Source organism: Eucalyptus grandis, chromosome 8, assembly GCF_016545825.1.
Source record: "Eucalyptus grandis isolate ANBG69807.140 chromosome 8, ASM1654582v1, whole genome shotgun sequence".
In the NCBI taxonomy this organism is placed as follows: domain Eukaryota; kingdom Viridiplantae; phylum Streptophyta; class Magnoliopsida; order Myrtales; family Myrtaceae; genus Eucalyptus; species Eucalyptus grandis.
In genome coordinates this window covers 6,029,753-6,055,428 of record NC_052619.1, presented here as the reverse complement: position 1 = coordinate 6,055,428, position 25,676 = coordinate 6,029,753, and the positions used below count along the sequence as shown (strand labels likewise).

At 40.4% G+C, this 25,676-nt stretch overlaps 4 protein-coding genes across 4 annotated transcripts; 3 read left to right on the top strand and 1 right to left on the bottom strand.

Annotated features, from left to right (window-relative positions):
• The first annotated feature begins 1,813 nt into the window (after nt 1–1,813).
• Nucleotides 1,814–4,731, top strand: LOC104456079 (plasmodesmata-located protein 2). Its single transcript, XM_010070800.3, is given in 5 exon segments — nt 1,814–2,606; nt 2,609–2,929; nt 3,183–3,494; nt 3,762–3,875; nt 4,007–4,731. Coding segments are annotated over 5 exon segments (906 nt in total). The 5' UTR covers nt 1,814–2,455; the 3' UTR covers nt 4,015–4,731.
• Nucleotides 4,732–11,532: 6,801 nt separating this feature from the next.
• On the top strand, nt 11,533–13,532 carry LOC104456078 (pentatricopeptide repeat-containing protein At4g33170). Its single transcript, XM_010070799.3, has one exon. The coding sequence runs from the start codon at nt 11,648–11,650 to the stop codon at nt 13,373–13,375; it is 1,728 nt and encodes a 575-aa protein (XP_010069101.1). The 5' UTR covers nt 11,533–11,647; the 3' UTR covers nt 13,376–13,532.
• A 512-nt stretch (nt 13,533–14,044) lies between these two features.
• LOC104456077 (28 kDa ribonucleoprotein, chloroplastic) lies at nt 14,045–16,717 on the bottom strand. The gene is made up of 4 exons (XM_010070798.3): nt 16,128–16,717; nt 14,969–15,070; nt 14,499–14,771; nt 14,045–14,365 (listed from the first exon to the last, which is right to left on the bottom strand). Exons 1-4 carry the CDS (start codon nt 16,575–16,577, stop codon nt 14,312–14,314), a joined length of 879 nt encoding a protein of 292 aa, XP_010069100.2. The 5' UTR covers nt 16,578–16,717; the 3' UTR covers nt 14,045–14,311.
• A 3,506-nt stretch (nt 16,718–20,223) lies between these two features.
• LOC104456076 lies at nt 20,224–23,864 on the top strand. The gene is given in 5 exon segments (XM_010070797.3): nt 20,224–20,630; nt 21,338–21,566; nt 22,647–22,721; nt 22,724–22,798; nt 23,116–23,864. Coding segments are annotated over 5 exon segments (1,338 nt in total). The 5' UTR covers nt 20,224–20,381; the 3' UTR covers nt 23,826–23,864.
• Nucleotides 23,865–25,676: the final 1,812 nt, after the last annotated feature.

Below are 25,676 nucleotides of genomic sequence, written 5' to 3'. Positions count from 1 at the left end.
TTGAGAAAAAAAAGGAAAAGTTGTTGATCTCAGCTAACTAAACAAAGGCAAATCTTATTTACTTTTGAAAAGTTTTGCATGAAGGATGGCCAATTCCATCCCAATAATAGCTTTTCCTATTCACAAGGTACCGTGTTTTGCACTCTCAGAATTTACGCGGTTGGTTAAACTATCACAGAGTTTTTAGCTCAAGATGTATTATCGACGCAACATTTCTTGTGAGAAGCGTCTTTTGAGTGATGTTGTTTCTTATGGGGTTAACACCGTCAAATATCCTAAAGTATGTCCTCTACGATACCAATACTTTTTTTTTTTTTTAATTTCAATGTGACAAAACTACCCTTAGCTACTACTAGAAACCTTAGAATTTGTCCACTATGATACCAGTACTCTAACCTTATAACCACTGTGACAGAAACATCGAGATATTAGTGTCATAGTGGGTGTAGTTTAATTTTTTTATGACACAATAATAGTTTAGAATATTGATGTCACATTTAGGTTTGATCAATTTTAGGGTGCATAAGTTCCAAGCTTGAAACCCAAAGCCTGCCATATTAGAATCGGTTTCTAGTTTTCTGGAATTTGGGACCTATTGTGTTTTTTTTTTTTTTTTGCCTAGTTCTAGGGTCTACCTAGGAATTGATTTTTAGTTTTGCTTCATTATAAAAAAAGAAAAAGGAATAAGACAAATAGCGATTGTAGCAAAATAGTATAAGCAACAAAACGGTTCAAAGTAAATTATCAATACAAAATAAATAAAAATTAAAGCAATAGGGAAGTTAATTTCATTCAAGAAAGATAAATTATCTTCTTCTAATCACTGATTTCCGGCAGCATCTAGAACCTACAACTTAATCGCACTATAACTTTTCCAAATTTTGGAACTGGGAATCTGACTTATTCCCATGGCAATTGATCTGGTCCTCAGGTAGAATCGAACCAATTGCATAGTCTTAATCGTAGTGAATATAGCTTAGGGATTTCAATAGTATTTTCCCTTTCTTACAATAATAATAATAATAATAATAATCTGCTATGCTTATGATGAGTTCTATAAACTCATCTTTCTAATAGCATGAATTTGGACAAAAAGATCATGAGAATCCAAAAGATAATGAACCGGGGCGTTAACAAGTCGATGTACATGAACAAAGAAGCAAGGATACAAAATTACCATCAAATCACTTATTCCTTCATGGGTTCTTCCAATTGGCAAACATAATATAAATATAGACACGCACACGAGCAATATTTTTTAGCACGGTTGATTGAAAAGATAAGAAAGAAGAAAGAAAAGAAGAGGAACAAACCTACCCACCTCTTAAATCTTTACTTTAACTGGTTTTTTGGACTTCCAGATTTGTCTCCTCCTCCATAATCGCCAAACAGAATTTTGTCATGATGCAACAACACCAGTTGGACAATCTGATATCCCCCTTGATCTCTGCTAATTTGGGATTCTTGATTCACTCTCGACCTCTAAAAAGCATATGACAATCAGACAAATGGAGCATGGGCAGCAATCATGTTGGACCAATCAACCGGCCAAATCAATGATTTGAGTCGAAGATAAGGTTGAGCGAGAGCATAGCTCCAATCCAAGCCTCAAAGTTTAAGAGAGATCATGAATCCCTGTCCTGCTTAATTTTTTTGACCCCCATCACCTGTTCTCGTGTGCCAGTGACTTAAAAAAATTTCAATGCAGAGTAAATGACAACAGTGCTGGTTTTAGGAAATCTAGGAAACAGACTTTCACAGCTACTCCCGCTATTAAATTCAATTTGGAACCCCTTGATAGCTCTAGTAAACTGTGAGTCAAACTTCACACGCTCCTCCAAGTCAGAAAATCAGATTCCCTCCGTTCATACCCTCCCATTGTCTTCTCTGTGTGTGTGGAAAGACATATCTTCCTCCTAAAAGAAAAAGAAGTAATTGTTTTCAGATTCAGACCATCTTGCACTCATTCTCTCCCATATTCTGAAAAGGCAGACGAAAACAAAATAATAAAGAGGCCACCATGTTCAGGCATGAAAATAATTCTTTTGTCTTTCCAATTTCTCTCTCTCCCACCTATTGCAACCCCATTGCAAAACCTTCCCTAGGCAGAGAGAGCCCTTAAAGAAAAGAAAAAGGGGAAAATATAAAAAAAAGAGAGATGCTTCCTCATCTCTCTCTGCACATCTACAGAGGCGGGTTGGGGGCTGCTGCTTGTGAGGCTGAGAAAAAGTAAAGTGAAATCCCAAGCACCCCAGCGCAAGCACCCAAAATTCAGAGCCTTTTCCGAGCGAGAAAAGAAAAGCTGCAACAGGAAAGCTAAAGAATCAAAGCTTCAAGCACAACCCTTCAGTCTTTCCCCAGATTCAACCAAAACCCATTTCTCCAAAACCCTCAAAATTCACTTCCAAGGAAGCAACCAAGCCATGATTTGATCCATCAAAACCCCGCCAGAAAGATGGGTTTTTTCGGAAAGCCCCCGCCTTTACCCTTCCTCTTCCTCACTGTCTCTGCATTGCTGTTGCTCGCTCAAGTCCCGCTTGCCAAATCTGCCGCGGACTACACTACTCTGGTCTACAAAGGGTGTGCGAAGCAAGCCTTCGTGGATCCGACGGGGTCTACTCGCAGTCCCTCTCGGCCCTGTTCGGATCTCTGGTGTCTCAGTCCACCAAGTCCAAGTTCTTCAAGACCACTTCCGGGACGGGCCAGACCAGCATCACCGGGCTCTTCCAGTGCCGAGGCGATCTGAGCAACACCGACTGCTACAACTGCGTCAGCAGGCTCCCCATTTTGTCCGACAAGCTCTGTAGACGGACCATCGCCGCGAGGGTTCAGCTGTCGGGATGCTACATGCTCTACGAGGTCTCTGGGTTCACTCAGGTCTCGGGATTGGCGTTGCTATACAAGACCTGCGGGGCCAGCAACGGCGCAGGTAAGGGATTGTCGATTTTCGTTACCACAAAAGGCACAATCTTGATGTATTTCCATGGAAAATGGAACAGGGCATGTCTTGAAATGTGATGTTTTTACGATGCTGCGATTGTTCTGTTGTAATCGTGTGTGAAAGCGCTGCGCTGTGTAACGTTAATAGGAAATGTCAAGCTATTTAAGTTGTTGTGTTCTGGTGAACGGCTCGAACTGATATGAATTCATGACACGAATTTGATATGCGAATGTAAATGCAGGGAACGGGTTCCAGGAGAGGAGGGACACGGCTTTCTCGGTGCTGGAGAATGGCGTGGTGTCGGGCCACGGGTTCTACACGGCGAGCTACCAGGCGGTGTATGTGTTGGGCCAGTGTGAGGGTGATGTTGGGGACTCCGACTGCGGGGATTGTGTGAAGAGTGCTGTCCAGAAGGCTCAGGTGGAGTGTGGCAGCTCCGTCTCTGGGCAGATTTACCTGCACAAGTGCTTCATGAGCTATAGTTACTACCCAAATGGGGTTCCCACAAGGTCATCCTCGGCGTCGTCGTCTTCGTCTTCATCTTCTTCGTCAGGTAATGCGGGAGAGAATGAGTTAGAACGTGTATACTAAATCACGGATTCAGCCGTGGCTAAAGTGAATCTTTGCAGTATAATGTGGGAACAGAAAAACAGGACAAGTTGTGTGTTTTTCTTGGAATTTTTTGCATATCGAATTTGTTATTGTTGTGTAAAGTTCGGGGCTTTTTGTTATCCCCCAAGATTGTGTTGTGAGCTTTCTGTATTTATTTTAACACGCTTGTTTGAGGATTAGTGCTAAAGTTTTAAGTAAACGGTGGTAGGGTCAGGGCCAAACACTGGGAAGACAGTGGCTATTATATTAGGAGGGGCTGCTGGGGTTGGTTTTCTGGTCATTTGCTTGCTGTTTGCCCGGAGTTTGCTGAAGAAACATGATGGTATGTTTAACGAAAGCTAACATAAATTGGCTACTCTCTCTCTCTCTCTCTCTCTCTCTCTCTAATCATTTTTCAGTGACTTTTCTTTGTTTATGTCACATCACAAATGTGTTTTCTTTTTCTTTCTGCAGATTTTTAGTGGCAGTGATCTAGGGTTGAAGAAAAGGCAAAAGAAAAATTTTGAGGCCAATTCTTTGTTTTATGGTTCTTCATTTTCATGGAGAGGAGGATGGACTATATTTTTGGGAGGTGGGGCGGTGGAGATGTTACGGAAGGGAGGGAGTCAAATGGCGTTGGCAGGTGAACATGAGGAGAAGAACATGTGCTTACCGTTAGGTAAAAAGACTGAATGAGAGCGTTGAAGAGAATGAGGGTTTGGAATTATTACTAAATTTTTTCACAAAGGTGAAAAAACAAAACACACAAGAAGACTCTACATGATGTAGGATTAGGACTGAATGTTTGTCAATTGCCATTGATGGATGCTGTGGAGAAATGGGTGTCTGCCCTTTGTTATATTTAAATCAATAGAGGCCATATGTCTCCATTGGCATTCATCTCTCTCTCTCTCTCTCTCTCTCTCTCTCTCTCTCTCTCTCTCTCTCTCTACACAAGACACTGCTTACGTGCAAAGTTGTTCTGCTTGTATTGTGGCTGGAAATTAGTTTTGGGACATCAGAATATGGAATTTTGCAGCTGGCATATCTTAGCCTTAAATGCAAGTCACATGAATTTGTTGTTGGCACTAAGTTACACACGGATCGGATCTGGCCCCGGACCAGTCGGACAGGAAATTGTCCCCTCTTTTGTAAATTCGTCATTGGCAAAGCACACATCATATGATGACTGTTTTCAATCTTATCATGGTTCCTGGTTGGTGATACGTTGTTCTATCAGGTGAATGTTCTGTCAGGTGAAATCCTGCTTCCATACTTGATGTTTTTGCCCATCTCATTCATCCTTGTTTAATTGGCCAATTTGTAGGGTATCTTGTGATATAAGAAGGGGATTCTCTTAATTTAGGGTAAGATGAAGATTAAATGTCTTGGCGGACCGGATTAAATTAACAACCTGAAATCCTAGTTTGCAAATGATTAGTCACTCTTCCTCCTCCAACAAAATGTTGATGTCAAGTCAGAATCAACTGCCTCCGGGCTAAAATCGCGTTAGCATTGGTGAGACCTGCTGCTCATAGCCACACCACAAATGTCAGTATCTTATCATACACATTTGCATAGTCGGACGTGGAAGAACGTTTGATTCCGTGGTTTCATGATCAAACAATCGAAGCAGATGGATCCAATCCCTCGATCCAGGGTTCAGGAAGAAACTTTCGCGGTGAAGGTTGATGAGGACGGTCGGTAGCGGTAGCAAACTGGCAATGGTGTAAGAAGAGAGGGTAGGAATGCCTTATTAGTCATCAAAGCTGAGTTAAATTGGTGTATGTACATGCCATTTTAGACTGTTCACCATTAGAGAATTCCCAATCCAATGGTGTGCTTCAAATGCACAGAGCCAAATTGCTTGGTTTTGACTCTCTAGAAAAAAGGGTTTCGCTTTGCTTTGACCTCTCTCCTTTGTTCGGCGATTCTTTCTGTGTGTCTCCTGCTTTATTGGTTTGCGCAATGCCAGCGAAGAAATGAGAATAGCAGCAAAAGGGTGTTCTTTTGCACGCAGTTTCAAGAGATCCATTTCAATACCGTAAACAAGAAAATTCCGGAATTCCATGGCATTATTAATTAAAGACATTATTAGAAACACTATTACAACTTTGAAAGTTGAAAGGTTCTTGATTTTTTTATCAAAACACCCACGGAAAAAATTCACGTGTAATTATGTGGCCTCTTGTTTCTGCGAACCCTTTCGAAATTCGCACGGTGGATTTGAGGTTTGCTAATAAGGGCATTGCCCTTTTTTAAGAATAGCTAGTTTTTCGCCAATTAGCCATTCTCGACGGGTCTGTTTGGAATTTATCTGTTTCAATTTCTTTCCCTCTTGCATCATTGCTTAAGCATTTAATTTTGATTTACATGATGGTAGACACCTCGAATTAATGAAAATATATAGACTGTAACTTTTTAACTTCAATGAAACGTACCGACCAAAAAGAAAAGAAAAAAAAAAACTTCAGTGAAACGTGCTTTTAAATTTTTCAAAAGGTAAGAGCAGCAAGCATTTGTCAGTAAAAAGTAAAAAAAAGCTAGTTAATGACTTTTTACGAGAAAAAGCATACCTTGCTTGATTCTTTGGACAGACAAATAAAAATCGACATAAAAAAGGACAGATTCATATCAAACGAGGAATCGAAAGCCAAATTGAAGAAAGCAATTTGGATTTATTATAAGAGTAAAACCCAAGAAAAAAAAAGTGATGAAAAGCGAGGCGCGTCTCTCCACATGGCTTGTCTCTCCATTTGTCCTTTAGCCTTTGCCACCAATAAGAACCTAACCAGCAGTTCTTTTTCCTTATTTTTATATTTATTTATTTATTTATTTCACCATGCTCTGTTTTGGAATCTCGAAGAGATTGTTTTCGAAGACAAGGACAGGTAATTCCTAGGCAACATAAATTTACTTGTAATACTTTTGCGAAGTGTATATATATATATGACGATTGTTTGTTAAGCTCATTGATCTTACATTGCATCAACATGGACAAACAATGTATTCATGTTTATAATAACCTAGGTGTTCTTGGAGATCGAAATATCTCGGAGATTACGCAAAGGTTTTTTTTTTTTTTTTTTTTGGTTTTTGCAACTTTTACTAGAGGACATGATTGATTTGGATGGATTTGCTCTACCTCTACTAGCGGTCAAAATGTATCACTGAAAATAATTCATTGGAAGAACATATGTATTTATTCCTTCCAAATGCTTAATATGTGTACAAAGTTTGAAGGCTAGGAATTCTCATAGTTTGTCATTTAGAAAGCTTTTTCTTCTAGATGACTCTTGAGTGACTGTAAATTTTATTTGGTTCATGGTGAATTGAATTGAGATAATGAAATCTAATTATTCACTCCGCAATTCTCATTCGGATAGGGAATAGATCTATTAATGTTGTTGAAACTTGATCTTAAGCATCAAAATCGCATTACATACTTTCACATTTACTTGCGCCCCTACATTCTTTTGCTTTAAAAATTTATGACCATTTAATTTAAGAGGGGAGATTTCCATTTTGAGGATTCAAATACCAGAATGGGTAAATCTTCAATTATCTTATTATCAAAATAATTTGGGTTAGATTAATCTTTACATATAGACGTAAATCATTATGCAATACTTTTCATGTTATTAAACATAATATTTTGATTCACCTGATAAAGTTTGCACGCCCAACATATCAATCTCTTCTATTTTTTTTTTTTAAATGACAATACATCTCACTTAATGGTTGGTTTAGATGAATGTGGATAAGGGTCGTTTATGAATACTAAAAGTTATGAACTTTCGTAGTACCAAAAATTCTTATGTCCAGTTCTGGAGATGGTACCATCCTTACTCTACCCTTTACTTTGAAATCTAAATTTTTACCCCTAAGTCCTCAAACCATGACGAGATTTCAATTCGGCCAAGAGAATCGGTAAAACATCGCTGGATCTCTTATCAATTAAACGGTAAATTCTTATCTCTTTTTCCATGTGGGCTCCACATGCGGATATCACGTAATTAATAAGCACGATTGCATCGGGTCCATATAGTCATAATTCTTGGAAGACCTTAGTCTCGTCACCTAAAAAGCAAGGACGAAAGGCCCACCGGAAGGTCAAGATGAGCCCGACTTCGGAACGGCAGTCGGCTTCATCGTCGTTCTGGTTGCCACACGTTGTTGAAGTACGACAATCTCATGCGCTGCATCTGCTGGAAAATTCTCATGTCCCCACATGTATGTAAAATTCTGAATGATTCGTGTGATAGGCATGTGTCCGTCGGTCGATCGTTGTTTAATGCCAGCGATCCTACATAGTCTATCGACGGTACATGCCAACGCACGTTCGATGCTATGTTCGGCCTCACATCTCCTCCTTGTCAAGTTCAAACCATTATTGTTCGTATAAAAGTATAGTCACACGTTCGAGACGCAACCCAGCGCCTTGAGAAATGCAAACGTTTATCTTCTGTAAGCATGTTAAAGCCGCACCTAGGACCATTTTTTTTTCTTTTTTTTTGACTCCTACAAATCTATAAAATGGCCTAATCCTTCACAACCATACGGAGCTCACGCTTGCCCTAATCCTTCACACTTCAACAAGCAATAATCACATTCTTATGCTCGTCCATGCCACAGTCATTCTCTCACTCGGCTCTTAGATGCAAGCAAGAGGGGAGTGAGGCTTCAATGAAGATAACATGGTCTAACCACTTCAATGGAGATAGTATCGTCCAACGACCTCTTTACGCATGCATCTTCCCTTTCCTTTCAATGTATATATAAACATCTATTATGTTTTCCCCATAATCCTTCACACTTCACAAGCTATAATCGTGTTCTTACGCTCACTCACGTGTCGGTCACTCTCGCTCGACTCTTAAGACACAAACGAGAGGGAAGTGAGACTTCATTGAAGATAGCGTGGTCCAACTATTGGTTGCGAAAACGCAATCCCACGATCTCCATGACTAGAACAAGAACACATATAATCAAGTAGAAAGATTAATGCACTTAGTTTAGAATTCATTATTCTTGATGCGGAAATATACTTATCTTCTATAATCCTCTATATGATTCAATAAGACGGTCTCTCACTCTTAAATGCTCATTTATGGAGATAATTGTGTGTTGAGGTTAGAGTAAATATTTGAGCACTATTTATATAATTTTTAGTTTGAACCTCTCATTATGGGTTGAGCTCAACTTAGCCCACACTAGCCAATTTCATATTAAACTAATTAAAGAAAAATTCTATCTTACCTTAAAACAATCCCGTAAAACGGTAAATTTTAATATCAATTAATGTGGAAAAACTCTCACACCAACCACCACCTCAATGGATATAGCATTGTTCAACGCCCTAACACATCTTCCCTTTCCTTTCACATCTCTTCTATCTTCCTCCACCACCTTTCTCTTCTCAATTGCCTATGGAGTGTGGCACACTTCGCATCAGCTTTTATGCCTTCAATAGGGCATAGAAACAATGGCACGACAACGAATTTAGATTGACTATCTTGTGAGTTCTACCGTTTCTTTTTTGAATATCGTTTTTTTTTTTTTGTCTTATATATATATATATTTATTTATTTATTTATTTATTTATTGTTTTCAGACAAGCCGAGTGGCAACTATATAGATAATAGTTTGAGCTGGACCAAGAGGCACTCAACCAAATCGTCAACGAAATAAAGCAGCACCGGGTCCTCTTGCTTCGTTCAGTGAATGAAGCAAAGGCCTTTGTTTTATTGTTGCGTAAGAATTTTCAAGAATGATACAATGTGGACCGGATAGAGACAGGTGAGATATGGCCGCCGCAACGAGGAATTCTATGATCTGCCAGTTAGGACAAGGAGGCTTGGTGCATTTTGCTACTTAGGTTTTTTTTTTTTTTTTAAGCGTAGCTGTTTAATTTTCTTTTAAGTAAAAGAAACATTCACACGTGCCTCTTTACAAGTAAATTTTTATCATACTTGCTTTACAAAGTGCAAATTGATTGGATACACGTGGCAATGCAACTTTAAAAATGAACAGTGAACAAAAAGGGCGGTCATGAAAGCATTTTAAGACTTATTTGATATTCATCTTGTTTTTCTATTTTTTTTATTCTCCTGAAAAAAAAAGAACAAAAATCTGTTTTGCTCTAATTTTTCTATTCCCCCAATAAAATACTAGTTAGGGAATAAATTTGGAATGTAAATAATAAGTTTAAAAAAATCAACTTCTTTATTCCCAAGAACAGAAATGATAAAAACTATTTATGAATAGAAATTATTTTCGGAAATATGAATATTACCAAACACAAAAGTAGTTCACTGTCATCAATACTCGGAACTAAACCCATTAAACGGGTGGTCGGGTCGGGTTTGGGACGGATCATAAATGGTCCGATCCAAATCGACCCATTTAACCCGTTTATGACCTCGTTTATTACAATGCAAAAATTTGACTCATATCCGACTCAACCTATACCCAACCCATACCCGACTCATTTAACTAAACTTAATTTCTATATATTAAAAAAATGGTATTGCTAAAATAATTTTATACAACATAAATTTAATGGGAAATTTTTATAATTTTTAAAATAATAATTTTAAAAATCGAATTTTAATTATCTTTTTTTAAAATATTTTTTAATATAATTTCTTTTTCTTTTTCTTTTTTCTTTTTTTCTTCTTCTTCTTCTTCTTTGGCCGCCGGCCACGACGACCGACGGCCACCACAGGTGAGCCTCGAGCTCGCCCGGCTCGCCGACGCCTGGCGAGGCTTGAGCCTTGCCGGACGTCGACGAGGCCTCTGCCTCACCGAATCCCGGCGATCTCGAGGCCTCCGCCTCACCGATCCGGTGATCTCGAGGCCTCCGCCTCACCGGATCCAACGAGCTCGAGGCTCGCCGGTGTTGGGCAAGGCCTCCACCTCGCCGGATCGGCAAGCTTGAGGCTCCCGGCGTCGGGCGAGGCTCGAGCCTCACCGATCTAGTGAGCCTCGAGCTCGCCGGGCGTTAGCAGCCTCGCCAGATTCGGTGAGCTCGAGCTCGCCCGACACCGGCAAACTCGAGGCTCGCTTGGTCGGTCGCCGACCATCGCCGTGCCGCCGACCAAAAGAAGAAGAAAGAAAAAAAGAAAAAAAATTAAAATAAACAAACAATTATAATTTCGGTTTTTATAAAAAAAAATTATAAAGTTAAAGAGAGAAGAGAGAGATGGTGAGGCTTTGAGTGAAAATAAACGGGTTGATAAATGGGTCTTAAATGGATCAGAGATAAATGGGTCTTAAATGGATCAGAGAGCTGACCCATTTAAGACTCATATATCTTAATCTTGACCTATTAAAACTTATTATGGGTGCTTTAGAAAATAAAGCTTGACCCATTAACGACCCATTTAACTATAAATGGGTCTATAAATGGGTTGTGCAACCCATTTAACACCTCTACTCGGAACCAAACCGAACCAAGATATCTTTTCCTCGTCTAGAGGAAAAGATGATCCCAGGATAGTAAACTTAAAGTTGAACATGTTTTCTTTGAAAATAATAGAGATTGTAGGTATGCCCATCAAATTGGATCATTGACCCATTTCTTAATCCATATTGATGTTAAATGAGTTAGCTATATTAAGTAAATTGGTCATAAATATATTTAAACATAATGTGGCTGTTAAATAGGTCATAAACGAGTTTATAACTTATTTAGAATCAACTCACCTTCACGACTCTTTCGTCATTCTTTCTCGTTCTCATTCGCTCTTGCGGTCGCTCATGAGTTAAATATGTAAGTGTTCTAACAATACGTGTTGAGTTGGGTGTGAACCACTAAATTTGCATTGCATTGCATTGCGTTGAATTGGGTCAAAATGGATTAAATAAATCTATTTAAATCGGACCATTTTCGACCAAACCCGACCAATATCCGCCCGCTGACAAATCTAATTGGGATCCATCTGAACCAAAATGAGATTCGAAGATAGAATGTCTAAACCTCTAAAGACTGCCGCCGCCATTTTATCTTTATTTTGCACTGGTTAAAAGCATTAGTTTTTGAGCCTTCTTCAATCTCTCTGCGTTCGCTCTCCCTCCATATGAGAACTTCCTGGGAATTGGAAGGAACTGAACATGAACGACTCATTCGACGTCGACAGATCGACGTTGTCGGTACCGCGGAACGCTGACCCCCGCACCATCCACGCTCGAGCTCTGAAATCATCGTCTCACCAAGATCGCTTCCTCTGCAACCAGCTCATCTCCCTGTACTCAAGATCCAATCTTTTGCCTTATGCCCGTCGCGTCTTCGATCAGATCCCGTCCCCGAACGTCGTGTCATGGACGTCCCTCATCTCCGCACACGCCGACTCGCTCCTTTCTCTGCGACACTTCGTGTCCATGCTTCGCCGCTCGGCTCTGCCCAACCAACGCACCGTCGCTTCCCTCCTCAGGACCTGCACGACCCTTTTGCGCGTACCCTTTGGTCTCTGTCTTCATTCCTTGTCCCTGAAGCTTGGTTTCGCCAACGAGCCGTTTTCTGGGTCTGCCCTCATTAGTTTCTACACTAAATGTCGGTTGGCGGGTAGCGCGCTCAAGGTGTTCGACGAAATTCCTGAGAAAGACGAGGTTTGTTACTCTGCCGTCGTTGTTGGTTTGGCGCAAAGTTCCCGACCTATTGACGCGTTGTCAGTGTTTGCTGATATGAAAAGTTGTGATATATGGTCGACAGTGCACAGTGTTTCGGGGGCCCTGCGTGCAGCTTCGGAGTTGGCTGCGTTGGAGCAGTGTGCCATCATCCATGCTCATGCAGTAGTCACTGGGCTTGACGATAATGTGGTTGTAGCGAGCGCTTTGATTGATGGGTATGGGAAGGCCGGACTTATTTCGGACGCTAGATGCGTGTTTGATGAGAACATGGCAGTGATGAATGACATCGGATGGAATGCAATGATGTCTAGCTATGCCCAACAAGGTGATGTGGAGTCGGCAGTTGGGCTTTTCCATGAGATGGAGGCTTGGGGACTTGTTCCTGATGAGTATAGCTTCCTTGCTATCCTGACAGCATGTTGCAATGCTGGTTTAGTGGTGGAGACTGAAAATTGGCTAACCCGGATGAGACTGGGGTATGCACTAGAACCGAGATTAGAACATTATACTTGTCTAGTTAGTGCTATGGGAAATGCTGGGAAATTGGAGGAAGCCAAGAGGCTTGCAATGACCATGCCATTTGAGCCCGATGCTGCAGTATGGCGGTCGTTACTAATTGCTTGTGGACACCACAGTGATGCTAACATGGCTCGCTCAGTGGCAGAGAAGTTACTGGAGCTTGGCCCAAATGACGACTCAGCTTATGTGATTGTTGCAAATATATTGTCATCTTCAGGACGATGGAATGAGGTTGCTGAAGTTCGGAAAAGGATGAAGGATAGGAGGGTGAAAAAGGAAGGTGGTATGAGCTGGATTGAAGTGAGAGGTGAAGTCCATGTCTTCATGTCAGGAGATAGAAAACATGAGAGGACAAAAGAGGTCTACTCAAAGCTGATGGAATTGATGGAGAAGATCGAGAATTTAGGGTATGTGCCAGTGTGGAGGGTAATATCCCATGAGTTAGGAGAGAAGGAGAAGAAGGAAGCACTTTGGTATCATAGTGAGAAACTGGCGGTGGCTTTTGGGCTGTTGGATGGTGTTTCACCACCGCATAAGGCATTGAGGATTGTGAAGAATCTGAGAATATGTAAAGATTGTCATGAAGTTTTTAAGTACATAAGCAGAGCTGAGGAGAGGGAGATCATTGTCAGGGATGTGAATAGATACCACCGATTTCTAAATGGCATCTGTACTTGCAGAGATATTTGGTAATTTGAGGTAAGTGTCTGTGATTCATTGATGAGGAACCGATTCGGAATTTTTCTGAAGGAAACACGTCCTTTGAAATGAATTATGTCAGTGCTGTGTAATTGCTAATCAATTTTTCCTATATAAATAGTGATGATAAATATGCCTTCTGTCTTCTCAAGAGAATCTTTAGAGATCAAAAATTGCCCAACACACAGAAAATACAAACAAAGTTCATCAAAGCATCTAATCTTAGGTTGCTCTATAATAGAGCAACCGAGCTTCTGACTTTTTCACGATAGATGATTGCATATCCACTAGGATCACAGCAAAACCATTACTTCTACTTCATGCATCTGCCTTACAGAAGAAAACAGGATGTAGTACTGATTGCATAAAATTTTAAGACAAATTTGAAGTGACAGTTATGATTTTTAGATAAAAAGTGAATTTGTTTCCTTCAGTCTGGAAACAAGCCCACTCGATTCATAGAGGTAATTATATTAAATTGCACAAGGACTAGTTCTGGTCAATTTATACACAGATCAAAGTCTCAAAAGAAAGGGCAGGATGTGGATAAGGGCAGGATGTGGATGGCACAGAGATACACCTCTGTCCAGACTTCACTTGACTTTCAGCTCTCTGAAGCACCTCACATCCACTACAATACAAATTAACTGAGATGCCATGTCATTTGAAGCCGAAAATTTGAGTAATGCATTTATTGAAGCCACATTAAAATGATCATAGCCACCAGCCAATGTTGTATACTGAAATCTTTGAGCAAGAACATTGAGTAGGAAAGGCAGAATAAAAAGGTGGGAGCAATTGGCAAAGAAGCAAACGAGGGATCGCTGTGCAAATTGTACAAGGGATCATTCGAAGTAGATATCTTTTGTTGCTTCTTCCGTGCCAAGGTTGTCAATCTTTTTCCACGTTCCCAAAAACTTAATTTTCGCTTTATGTCCGCTTTCCCTCAGCTAGACTTACTCTCATAGCGCGCCCTTCCAGCTCCTGGTAACAGCTCAAAAGAGGGGAAGAAAATAAGGAAGAAGATGAATCATGAAGCAATTAACAAAAATGCTCAGAAACGAAAGCACGTTATATCTTATTCTCGAAAGAAACAGTGCGTATTACAGAGTATTACCACTCCGTTAAGAGATTCAATAGCAGTTTCCATCTCTGCTTTTGTTGAGTAGGACACGAAACCATAACCACGTGACCTCCCCGTCTCGCCATCATACAGCACTCTTGCTCCAACTACATTTCCATATTCTTGAAAAGCTTTTGCCAAACTTTCGGAAGTCACAGACCAGGACAAGTTTCCAACGAAAAGCTTGTGCTCAGTTTCGGGGTATAAGGGCTCTTTCGGTTTAGGTTTGTCTGAGAAGTTCACCCTCAGCGTTCGTCCCATGTATTCCTGAAACGTGGAGATCAGGTTAGTCTTGGAATTCAGTTCCCGAACTGGAAGGACCTCATCATACGATTCTAAACAGGAAAAGGAAGGACATTACTTAGCATGATGAAATATTACAGAAAACCAATGTTATCTTATCTATCGTATTCGTTTTCCAGAGCTGCGCATACTCGCAAATAGACAAAGATAAGCCAACTCACACTTCCAGCAAGGTTTTCAATAACTGCATTACAATCTTCAATGCTGCTCATTGTCACAAAAGCGAAGCCTCTGCTTCTTCCAGTGTCTCTGTCATAAAGAACCTACAGAGATCATTCAGGAAAGTGAAGAGTTAAGAAGAACCACAATCAAATTGACTTTATGGCAAATTGACCGCAAAAGAAACTTCTAGCACTCTTCACAAATCATGAGGTACATGTGATGTATTTCTTTTGAGTGGCTAGAGTTTCGACATTAGTTCATTCTGGAAAAGTAAAAATGCAATTAACAAAGAGAAAATTGAAACAGCCACTCTACTTTGCAAACTGATGAAGTTTTTCAAAACTAGGGGGAGATCCCTGGTGCGCTGAACAGTATAAGTTAATCACTACTGATTGTCCTTATCCTAGCGAAAGAATATCCCATCAGAGCAAGCATTGACGATCTCACTTCTTATGGTACTCATTGAAATTTGTAGGGGTAGATCTTTGATACAAGCTGGTAATTGAACAGATGACTAGCTAAACAACACGACCCAACTGAACAAATGTGTTTGGCAATGAGATGACAAGAATCCTGAGCATGGATAAGGGTTTGCCAGATATTAAACCACGTCTGGAAAAGCAAAAGAGAGAGTGACAGTGACTTGGCATGCAAGGTGAACGCCAGAAAAATTTTGGTACTTTGGCTAGACTCAGAGTCAGAAAGCATCACGTTCATTAATCGGGTACATCTGTATCGCGTTCAGCTAAAAGAAAAAAGTGTGCCTTTGTATCGCAAACCATCACAGACCATACAGACTTCACAATCCATCATCCAGCCTATCCTGGAGATTCATCCAGGTCCTCTTGATAATGCTGCACCATGTACAAGCGCAAACCAAGTTCTTCACCATACTGCGTTTCTGATAATCTATACTTAGCTAGGTTTTCCCTTTCTTTCCCCTTTTTCAATATCGCCTTTTGCTTTTGTCTTGTCTTACTACCAAAACCAAGTTCCATTTTTCGATATTGTAATGGAAAGCATCAGCATCAGAAACTCTAACGGAGGAAATGCAGCAAAAGTCAGCAAAATGTAGCTCACACTCGGTGCTGTTCTAATTAATCATTAAGATCAGCGATCAGATCACAACCAGGATCAGAAAATCACACAGTCACGCACCTCGACAAGCTCTGGGCTTCCATAGTCCTGAATTATGCCGGCCAACTGTGCACTGTCCACATTGTAAGGCAAATTCCCAAAGTAGAGCTTGGTATTCACAGTCACACCCTCAGCTCCCCCTCCCTCTCCCTCTCCCTCCTTCTCCTCCTGCTCCCCCTCCTTTTCCTCCTCCTCCTTTTCCTCCTCCTTTTCCACTTCCACGGCAGCAGGGGCGGCCGCCTCCTCTTGGGCTAAGGCAGCCGATATCCTCAGGCCGGCGCGGCGTCTGAGCGGGGTGATGCGAACCGACAGAGCTTCCCCCAAGTGGGGAAGGCTTGATGATGATGGCGAGAGGAGCCTCAGCTGTTGGGGCGGGCAGGAGGAGGGAGAGTTGGCGGAGCGGAGGCAGCACTTGAGGGTGTTGATGGAGGAGGAGGAGAAGGCGGAGCTTACGGCGGCTGCGGCGGCCATGGAGCCCGTGACGGTGGTGGTGGTGGTGGTTTTTTCAGTTAAGGGACAGAGAGAGAGGAAAATAGAGTTGAAGCAGAAGGACAACTTGTGGAGGGAGAGAGAGAGGGTAAAGCTAAGGCAAAGAGCTGATGTGGGCAGATTCTAGCCAGCAAAATCAGCAGATATCCAATGGAGATGAACTCGGATAAGGTAAAGTCAGTAACTCTCTCTATTTAATGACCAAAAAGTCCAGTACGTGCGGCTTTTGTTTGTTCCCAGCTGCGGAATAAATTCGATTCCATCAAAAAGCCTTCCAATATCCAACTTGGGCGTGCTTTAGTTTAGATAGGAATGCATTTTCACTTCCCTAAGTCAATCTCAAAAATCGTGCGAGTCTTAAGATTAGCCCTTTCTAATCTAACTCCCTAAGATTTGTTGAGTTGTCCGTACATCAGTTTACCGATGAAAAAAGAACTTATTTTCCACATTTGAAAGCATCGTCTTATCACTTGAGAAAGGATCTGGAAAATTTGGATGAATGAAGGATTTTGGGTGACCCGAGACCTATCCACACAATTTTTTTTTTTTTTTTGGTCTGGCCATCCACGCAATCATGAGCCTTCGGAATGGCCCGTTCTGATCTAAACCAGAGACCAGCGAGCCATGACAAGCAAGGACTGAGTTTGACATCAGCCACGAAACTTCGAGAGTTCTATGAATTGATGGCACGATTTTTGTGGATGCTTGGAGCGTGGACATTCAGGTAGATCTTTCAATCGATAGACAGGCATGGATTAAATTGTGGGCTTAAACATGACACTCTTACAGTTGTAAAGGCACTAAAAAAGTGTGAATGATAATCATTATTTTCTACAAATAAATTTTTTTATTCCTATTCTCTAGATGAGTTTTTGAATAAAAATATACATTTAATAACGATATAAGATTTATATTCTCAGAATAGATGAATAATGACACAAAATTTTTCTCTCTTAAGTGGTGGTGGTGGATGGCGATCGATGAATGGCAATGGCAGACATTGGACGGCAACAGAAGACGGGCGATGAATGGCGACTGACGGCATATGGCGAGTGGCAACAAGTGGGCGGCCGATTATTAACAAGAGCAAGCAAAGAGAAGATTTTTTTTTCTTTCTTATTTCTATTTCAAAAATAGAGAAGTAAAAAAATTTTACATCCCATTTCTATTTCAAAGCCATTTATGCACTAAAAAATTATTTTAGAAATAGAAAAATGAAATTGTATTATCAAACAAATTTTTGTCTCAAACTTATTTCCGAGAATGAAAAAATAAGTCAGGTGAAAAATAGAATGGTATTTATGCGCATCTTAAACAAGAGATGAAAAGAGGTTTTTAATGGGTATGCGCAAATACATGCAAAGCACACTAGGGGTGACTGGCTTCAAGGTGGAATTGGGAACTGAGGATTGGACTGTTTGGTCTTAGGACCGAGAACCAGGCAAGATGGTTTGGTCCGGTTTGATCCAATGGAATTAGCCACTTTCTTTTCCCCACTATATGGTGACTGTGCACAACAAGAAAGAGTGACAAATCTTAATATATTGACCAATGTGATAATGAGTGAGGAGTTATTGTGTCATAATTTGTAGTAACATTAGATAAGATAGTATTTTGTTCACATTTTACTAAGAAATAAAAAAAAAAGTATTTTGTAGTCGATGGTCTAGTTCCCTCTTGGAAGCAAGAATCGGATTGCTTAGACATCGGTTCTAATTTTATGAATCGGAAATTAGACTGATGCTCCCAAGAACAGGACCCAACTAGTCGGTTCGGTTTGGTCTAGACGCTTTTCGATTGGGCAATCCGTTTTGCACATTGTTAGAGTGCACACTGCTATTCTCATTTGGCTTTAAAACATTGAATTTTGCTTGCAGGATGTTGAGGCTCCGAAACATTGAAAGAGCCTATATGAGCAGGGTTCAAGCCCAAAATGGATCTCACTTGCTAGATATATGGGTCTTCAACTTTTATATCACCGAATTAGGTAATCAAATCGGCCCAAGTCGACAAGATTTTCCATGGAGGCTTAACTTGAGCTAGACATGTGAAGCTCAATATGCATTTCGCAAACTTACTTGAGGTCGGTGAGCTTGAGGCTAATATAAAAATATACAAAGAAAAAATTAAAAATTCCAATTTTAAAAATAAAAATAAAAATAAAAATAAAAATAAAAATAAAAATAAAAATAAAAAGAAGGAAAAGTTGACATGGACATGAGATGAGAGAGAATGGATGAGGAATATATTTTCTTTATATTAAGAAGTGAAAAACATTTTTTACTTATCCCTGATCAATGAAAATTAGTTTTGGTAAAAAATAATATCTTATTAACGCGCACCCTAAACAAGAGATGAAAAGAGGTTTTTAATGGGTATGCGCAAATACATGCAAAGTACACTAGGGGTAATCCTCTTCAAGGTGGAATTGGGAACCGGGGATTATCGGATGGTCTAGTATGATTTGATTCAATGGAACTGATCACTTTTTTTTTCCCCACTAAATGGTGGCTGTGCACAATGAGAGAGTGACAAATGTTAAGAAATTGACAAATGTGATGATGAGTGCAAAGTTAGTGTGTCGTAATTTGTAATACCATTAGATGAGATAGTATTTTGTTCACATTTTATTATATTTTGAATAAAATAATTAAAGAAAAAAGTACCTAGTGGTCCTGGTTTCTTCTTAGAATCGGGAATTGGATCACTTGGACATCGGTTTTAATAATAGGAATCGGAAATTAGATTGACACTCCTAAGAACGAAACCCAATTGGTCGGTTCGGTCTGATTTAGGGGCTTTTCGATTTGGGGGGTCCGTTTTGCACATTGCTAAAGTGCATAGATAGGGGGACCTGCTATTCTCGTTTGTAGGAGTGAGCATGGTCCGGGTTGAGTCAGTCCATCCCCTAACCCTAAAACTACCCCGCATAGTGCTGATCCTTAATTTTTGGAACCGATGACTGAGGATCGGACCGACCTAATCTCCCCTTAACCGGATCAAGCGACGGGGGATGGGCTCTGGTCCAGGTTGGTCCAGGGTTGACCCTGGACCGATGCTCACCCCTACTCGTTTGGCTTTAAAACATTGAATTTTGCTCGTAGGATGTTGAGGCTCCAAAACAGTTGAAAGAATATAAATGAGTAGGGTTCGAACCCAAAATGGATCTCACTTGCTAGATAGATGGGTCTTCAACTTTTATATGATCGAATTAGGTAATCGAGCCAATCTAAATCCACACGATTTTCTAACGAGGCTTGACTTGAGGTGGACATGCGAAGCTCAATATCCATTTTGCAAACTCACTTGAGATCGGCAAGCTTCAAGTTAATAAAAAAAATAAAAAGGAAAAAGTAAAAATTTGAATTTTAAAAGAAAAAAATAAAAAAAAAATAAAAAGGATAGAAAAGTTGACATGGATGTGAGATAAGAGAGTGAATGAAGAAATTTTCTTATATTGAGAAGTGAAAGACATTTTTCACTTATCCCCGTCAGTTTATTTTTCGTAAAATGAATCTGAAAAATTCGAAAAATATTTTCCCGGAAATTGATGGGCTCCTCAACGTCGAAGTCGACTCGACCCAAATGGAACTCGACTCAGCAATCGGCTCGACTCGCTCGTCGCTTGCCTTCTTTTACCGCGCGGTAAAACCGAAGGCCATTGCTCTCTTCTTCTCCCTCCAGCCTCCAGCTCGTGCGCTCGGGATTGGAGAGGGTTTAAGCCTCCTCCCGCTCCATTGCTAGGGTTTTCAGAGCACCGTCGCCGTACTTGCCGCGGCAACCGAGATGTGGCGCGGGGCTCGACCGGTCGTCGGGGCGTTTCGCGCCCGGAGGTTGAGCACCGCGACGACCACCACCACCACGCGCCGCCGCATCGACGACGAGGGCGACTGGTTCTACTCTTCCGAGTGGTGGGGCTCCACCTCCCCCGGCGGCGGCGGCGGCGGCGGCGGCGACGGCCACACCGTCCTCCGCGCGACTTCCGACTGCGGCAACGGCGTCGTCTCCGTCGTCGCCTTCCCTTCTTCTCGACCAGTTAGTCCCTCTCTCTCTCTCTCTCTCTCTCTCTGTGTGAGAAATGGAGTTTCTTACAATTTGCGAATTCATTGCCTCCGCCAATCCGTGGGTAGAAAGAGAGAATGCTCCAGAAGAAAGGAGTCGTAGTTAGTTCTGTTGCCGGTGTTTTCTTTTGTTGAATTTGCTTTGACCAATCATTGAGGATGAGTTGATCGACTTTATTCAGATTCTGCAAGCTTTGTGCATAGCGTGGTGTATTGTTCATGTTCTCAATCAAGGTGCATGCTGAAATTTCTCAGCTTGAACCGCGCAGGCTTACTCTAGTTTTAGGTCTTTATTATTGCAAGAATCAATCACTTATTCTGATACCTGAAAAAAGAGGTAATTCGTTCTTAGATGTTTCGTATCCTTTGCAACGTTTCTCAGTTTAGAGGAGGAGGTTATGGAGGGGCCCTGCTACACCATATATTCATAAATTAGTGACCTGAGTGAAATCCCATTTTCTTTTTGGCTAAAGATGTCTCTTTCAGTCTAATTCAGTCGGTTTATGGGACACCCAACAGCTTGTTGTTGTTTAGTGGCCTCCTGATTGACTATTTGCTTCTTGTTCTTTAGTTTGTGCATTCTTCAATTTGCTTCTTCCTTGCTTGAGGTTTTGGACTCCAAATTAACTTTATGGTGTAGATTGATTTGTTTATCGTAGCATTATAGTTTAATCTTCGCAGAATGTTGTTTACTGGTCTTCAGTGGAGAATTGGCTTCTGCAAAGGTATGCAGACATATGCCCCAGAACTGATCCTAATGAACGTTTTAGGGTACTAGGATATCAGTGGCGTGTCCTCCGATTTAATGATGATACTCGTCAAAGCGCTGTCAAGATTATGGCTACTTACCGGGAATCAGAACCCCACTCAGTACGCTTCATGCAGCAAGCAAATTGCCTGGCTGTTCCATGTAAAGCTTCTCATTTCTTCTTTGCTCAGCTTCCCTACTGTTATCCTTCCTAGAGTATTCATTACTTTCACTGGTGTCTGTCTCAATTCCTAAAGCCTGATATTTTTATGACCATTTGGCCCAAAAGAAAATATATGTTTGAGTCACCATGCTGGCTGTTCCATTCTGTTACAATTCATTGTTTTTACCTGTTCTCTTATGTAGAAGTTTTTTGCTGATGAACCTTGCTTAGGAAGTTTACATGTGAATACCACAAGCAAGTTAAGTAGAATAGAAAAGTGTTCAATAAAAAGTAGAATTGAAAACATGGACCCTTGGTTTTGGTTTCACAAAGCTTATATTGAACATAACACTATAATTGGAGTCCAATAGCAAAATATGTGTAGTTCAAATAATAAAGGAAATGAGGAAATAAGATAGAAAATGAGATAGTGGACATTTAAGTGGAGAACTGCGATGTTTTACTTCTTGAAGAAGAAAAAGAAATCCTGGGTTAGAGAAGGGAATCCCCATGTGTAGCATGGCCTCCTTTTTGGCACTAATAATAGACCTGGAACTCCTTTGCAAAACTGATAATATCTCTATACTGCAGTCATCACAAGCAATGTTACTTTACAAGCTTTGCAGTCAGTGCCTGTTTTTGTTTGGTACCCACATGCATGTAAATTAGCTCATATTGGTTTAGTTCTCTCCAGATTGTTTGCATTTTGCTTTCCTGATGTTTGCTTATGTCTTTCTTTCCTCCCTTCATTTAAGAAGCACGATAATAGGCATAAGTCCAGCATGTGAACCTGACTTTTTTCTTTCAAATTGCATCAATTCATGTTCAACATTACTTTTAGCATGTGAGCTTCCAAATTTGATCGTTTCTTTCAAAGTGCTGGAGATTTTTGGTCTCTATTGTTCCTTTAAAGGTGATACCTGATTCAGTTTCATAATGCAAAATGGATCAATTCTACCGTTTGAAATAGTTCTGGGAACTCGTCTATTTATTCTTGTTCTTATTTATTTGTTATTTGTCCTGTTATATTGCACAATTTGTAGATATTTAACTTGGAATACATCTCACATATCTTGCAGATCTCAAAAGCATGGTATCAACTGGGCTGGCAACATTGGCATCTTCTGATTTTGATCTTGGGGATGTTGTACGTGGAATAAACCTATGAACATTTTGTGCATTGGGCATGGTGGAGGTAGCTTACCATTGTTTCTGGCCAGTAAAATTCAAGGTAATTGTTCTTTTCCATTTCTTTTGTTATCCGCATTTTTTTTTTTTTTTTGGTTCCTAGCTGATGAAATGAGATTATATGTAAGAATAAGACATCAGATTAGTAGGAAATGTTGCTATGACCATGTTGGTCATATTTTGAGATGCATCTGAGTCCCAACATGATCTCTGTGTTGCGTCCAAAAAGAAAACAAGATTAAAGAAGAAAGAAATAATAATAGGGGAAAGAAAAAGAGATAGAAACAGATAGATTCCCCTAACAGCATTTGAAGAGAGCTTGTGGTGTTGATCTTCATTAGTGTGGCCTAATTTTTCCAGGTTCCATCATTGACATAGTCGAAATTGACCCCCTGGTCATCTCAGCCTCCATTCAGGCCATGGGGTTTCCTGCTTTCTCGGTCCTAACTCCCTCGGGCAATCGTGCCATCTCCAAACCCGATCTCATGGATGAAGTGATGTGGAAAGGTGTTCATGAAAGGCTTCACCTCGTGGAGTCCGATGCTGAGAAGTTTGTCCTGGAAAACAAGAAACTTTACGACTTGGTTCTCATCGATGCCTATGATGGTGATGATATTTTCCCTCGTAAGCTCTGGGACCCAGATTCCCCTTTCCTTAGAGCTCTCCGCAACCAGCTGCACTCAGAGCATGGAACCGTTGTGGTGAACCTTCACTCAGATGCTGATTTGCTGAGTTCAGATGGGTCTGCTCTGTCCGTGCTTCAACAGGTTTGGCCAATGGGGAAGCACGTTTCTAGCATTTCTCAAGCTTACAAGGATGTGCTAGTCGGACAGGGAAGTTCTCGTCGTGATCATAGTAAGTGCTCGGGGTTGGCATTTGTAGTTTCAGTTCCTTGGGTGTGTAATTCGACCTTGGTAGCGTGCAAGAAATTCAGGGTAGACACTGGGTTGTCAAGTAGGGATGGTATTGTAGACAGGTTGATGTCGAGGTCGATTGAGGTGGAGCGCATTTTGGATCTACCGTTTTCTTGCTTGGAATATGTAAAGAGGAACTTTACGCTTGTTGATTAATCTTCTTCTTGGGTGAAGTACTGATTAGCGGTTGGCCGTTGTGTTGACATCGCTGGGAGGGATGCTTGCAGGGAACGTTCTTCGGCGGTGCATGGAACTTTCTAGGCCCAAATGCTCACCGCAGGACCTTGTTTCCCCCACTTTGATGACTTTAGGCTTAGATAAGCCATTTTATGATTTTATCTGGAAGCTTAAAAATGAATTAAGGTGAATTTTATGTGGGTTATTTTTCATTTTTAACAAGAATTGAGAGTTGACAAAAGTCTAGCTCGCCAGCTTAAAGGGCTAGTCAGCCTTTTCGTCGACGAACCGGAGTTATCAACCACATTGTAACTTTACTGAGTTTGTCTGCTTTTAGAGAATGAGTTACGAAAAGACAGTATGGAGAGAAGAAATAATTTTACGAATTCTGCAATGGTGATTTTTTGGCAGCAACGGAGAGGAAAGTCGCTGCAATGGAGATGAGAAGGGATCCCACAAGATTTTCTATTATTGTTTCAAGATTTTTGACTTATTAAACCTATGTTTGTCTTGCGAAAAATGTGACTTTTCTAAAAATATTTTCAAGAAAATAATAATATTTTTTAGTGTTTAGTTAAAACTTGAAAATGAAATGAAAAATGTCTTATGTGATTGGTATGAAAAAATTGATTTAATATTTTTAAATAAACATATATTATTCTATAGTGACTTATGCATGGGCAATAGAGAACTGGCTACGGGCACTACAGTCTCGGGCTTGGTCATGCTGGACCCTAACCCTGGCATTGGGGATTGGGACATGAGCACTTGGGTCTTGTGCTCGGTCTTGATGGACTCTAGCGCGAGCCCTAAGATCCTAAGCCCAGCCTCGATACACTAGGGCACAACTTTCGTGGACCCAGGCCCAAGTGTTGGGGATCTGAGGTTGGATACTAGGATCTTGCACTCGACCTTTATGGACCTTGTCCCAAGTTCCAAGGCATCGGGCATAGGCACTAGTGCTTCATGCATGGCCTTGATGGATTGGGTTGCGAGTGTCAAGGACTCGCAAGAGCACCAAGGTCTTGAGCTTTGCCTCAATGGACCTAGCAAGGGTGCTAGGGACATGGGCATCAAGGTCATGGGCCTAACCTCGATGGACTTGGGCTCGGGCGTAGGAGACCTAATTTTGGATGCGGAGGACTTGGGAGCCAACATTGAGGTTTTCATGCCCAAGCATAGAGTTTTGATAAAACACTAATACCTAGTCATATTTTGGAAAATGAATTCTGATTTTTTAAAGATGAAATTATTTTCCTAAATATAAATATGGATTTTTCTTTGACTAAAAAAATATTTTCGTTGACTCATTTTTCTAAGTAGTTAAACGCCGAAAAATAAGGGAAAATATTTTTGATGAAATAGATTTCATTAATTTCACAAAAAATAAATAATTTAATTTTTTTCAAAATAATAGATTAAAGTGCTCACAAAACTAAATGAAACTAAATGAACGACAACTATTTTCATCATTTATGAAAATGTTCAGATATATATTGTTACCAATAATGAAAACATTTTTTATTAACTAATTTCAATTGATACAAGGGATTATTTTAAATCATTCATTTTTTGCAATAATATTTTCCTCATATTGTGACGTTTAAATTGTTTAGGAAAATGAGTCAATGAAAAAAAAAATATTGTCAACAAAAACCTATTCTTAAATTTCAAGAAAATTATTTCCTTTCTAAAATATCGAAAATCATTTTCCAAATGTATGATTAAATATCAACGTTTAGACCAGAAACTCTACACTTTGATTGATAACCCAACGGTTGCTCATAGACCCTTAGCAATGGCCTCGAGTTGGGGCTAGGTCCCACCAAG

What these genes read in the sequence shown, in the direction of transcription:
- LOC104456078 (XM_010070799.3), top strand. Translation starts at nt 11,648, where the DNA reads ATGAACGACTCATTCGACGTCGACAGATCGACGTTGTCGGTACCGCGG.
- LOC104456077 (XM_010070798.3), bottom strand. Translation starts at nt 16,577, where the DNA reads ATGGCCGCCGCAGCCGCCGTAAGCTCCGCCTTCTCCTCCTCCTCCATC. An exon ending in GAAGCCCAGAGCTTGTCGAG is followed by an intron (nt 15,071 to 16,127) that starts GTGCGTGACTGT and finishes TGATCTCTGTAG; the next exon opens with GTTCTTTATGACAGAGACAC. An exon ending in TTGAAAACCTTGCTGGAAGT is followed by an intron (nt 14,772 to 14,968) that starts GTGAGTTGGCTT and finishes TCCACGTTTCAG; the next exon opens with GAATACATGGGACGAACGCT.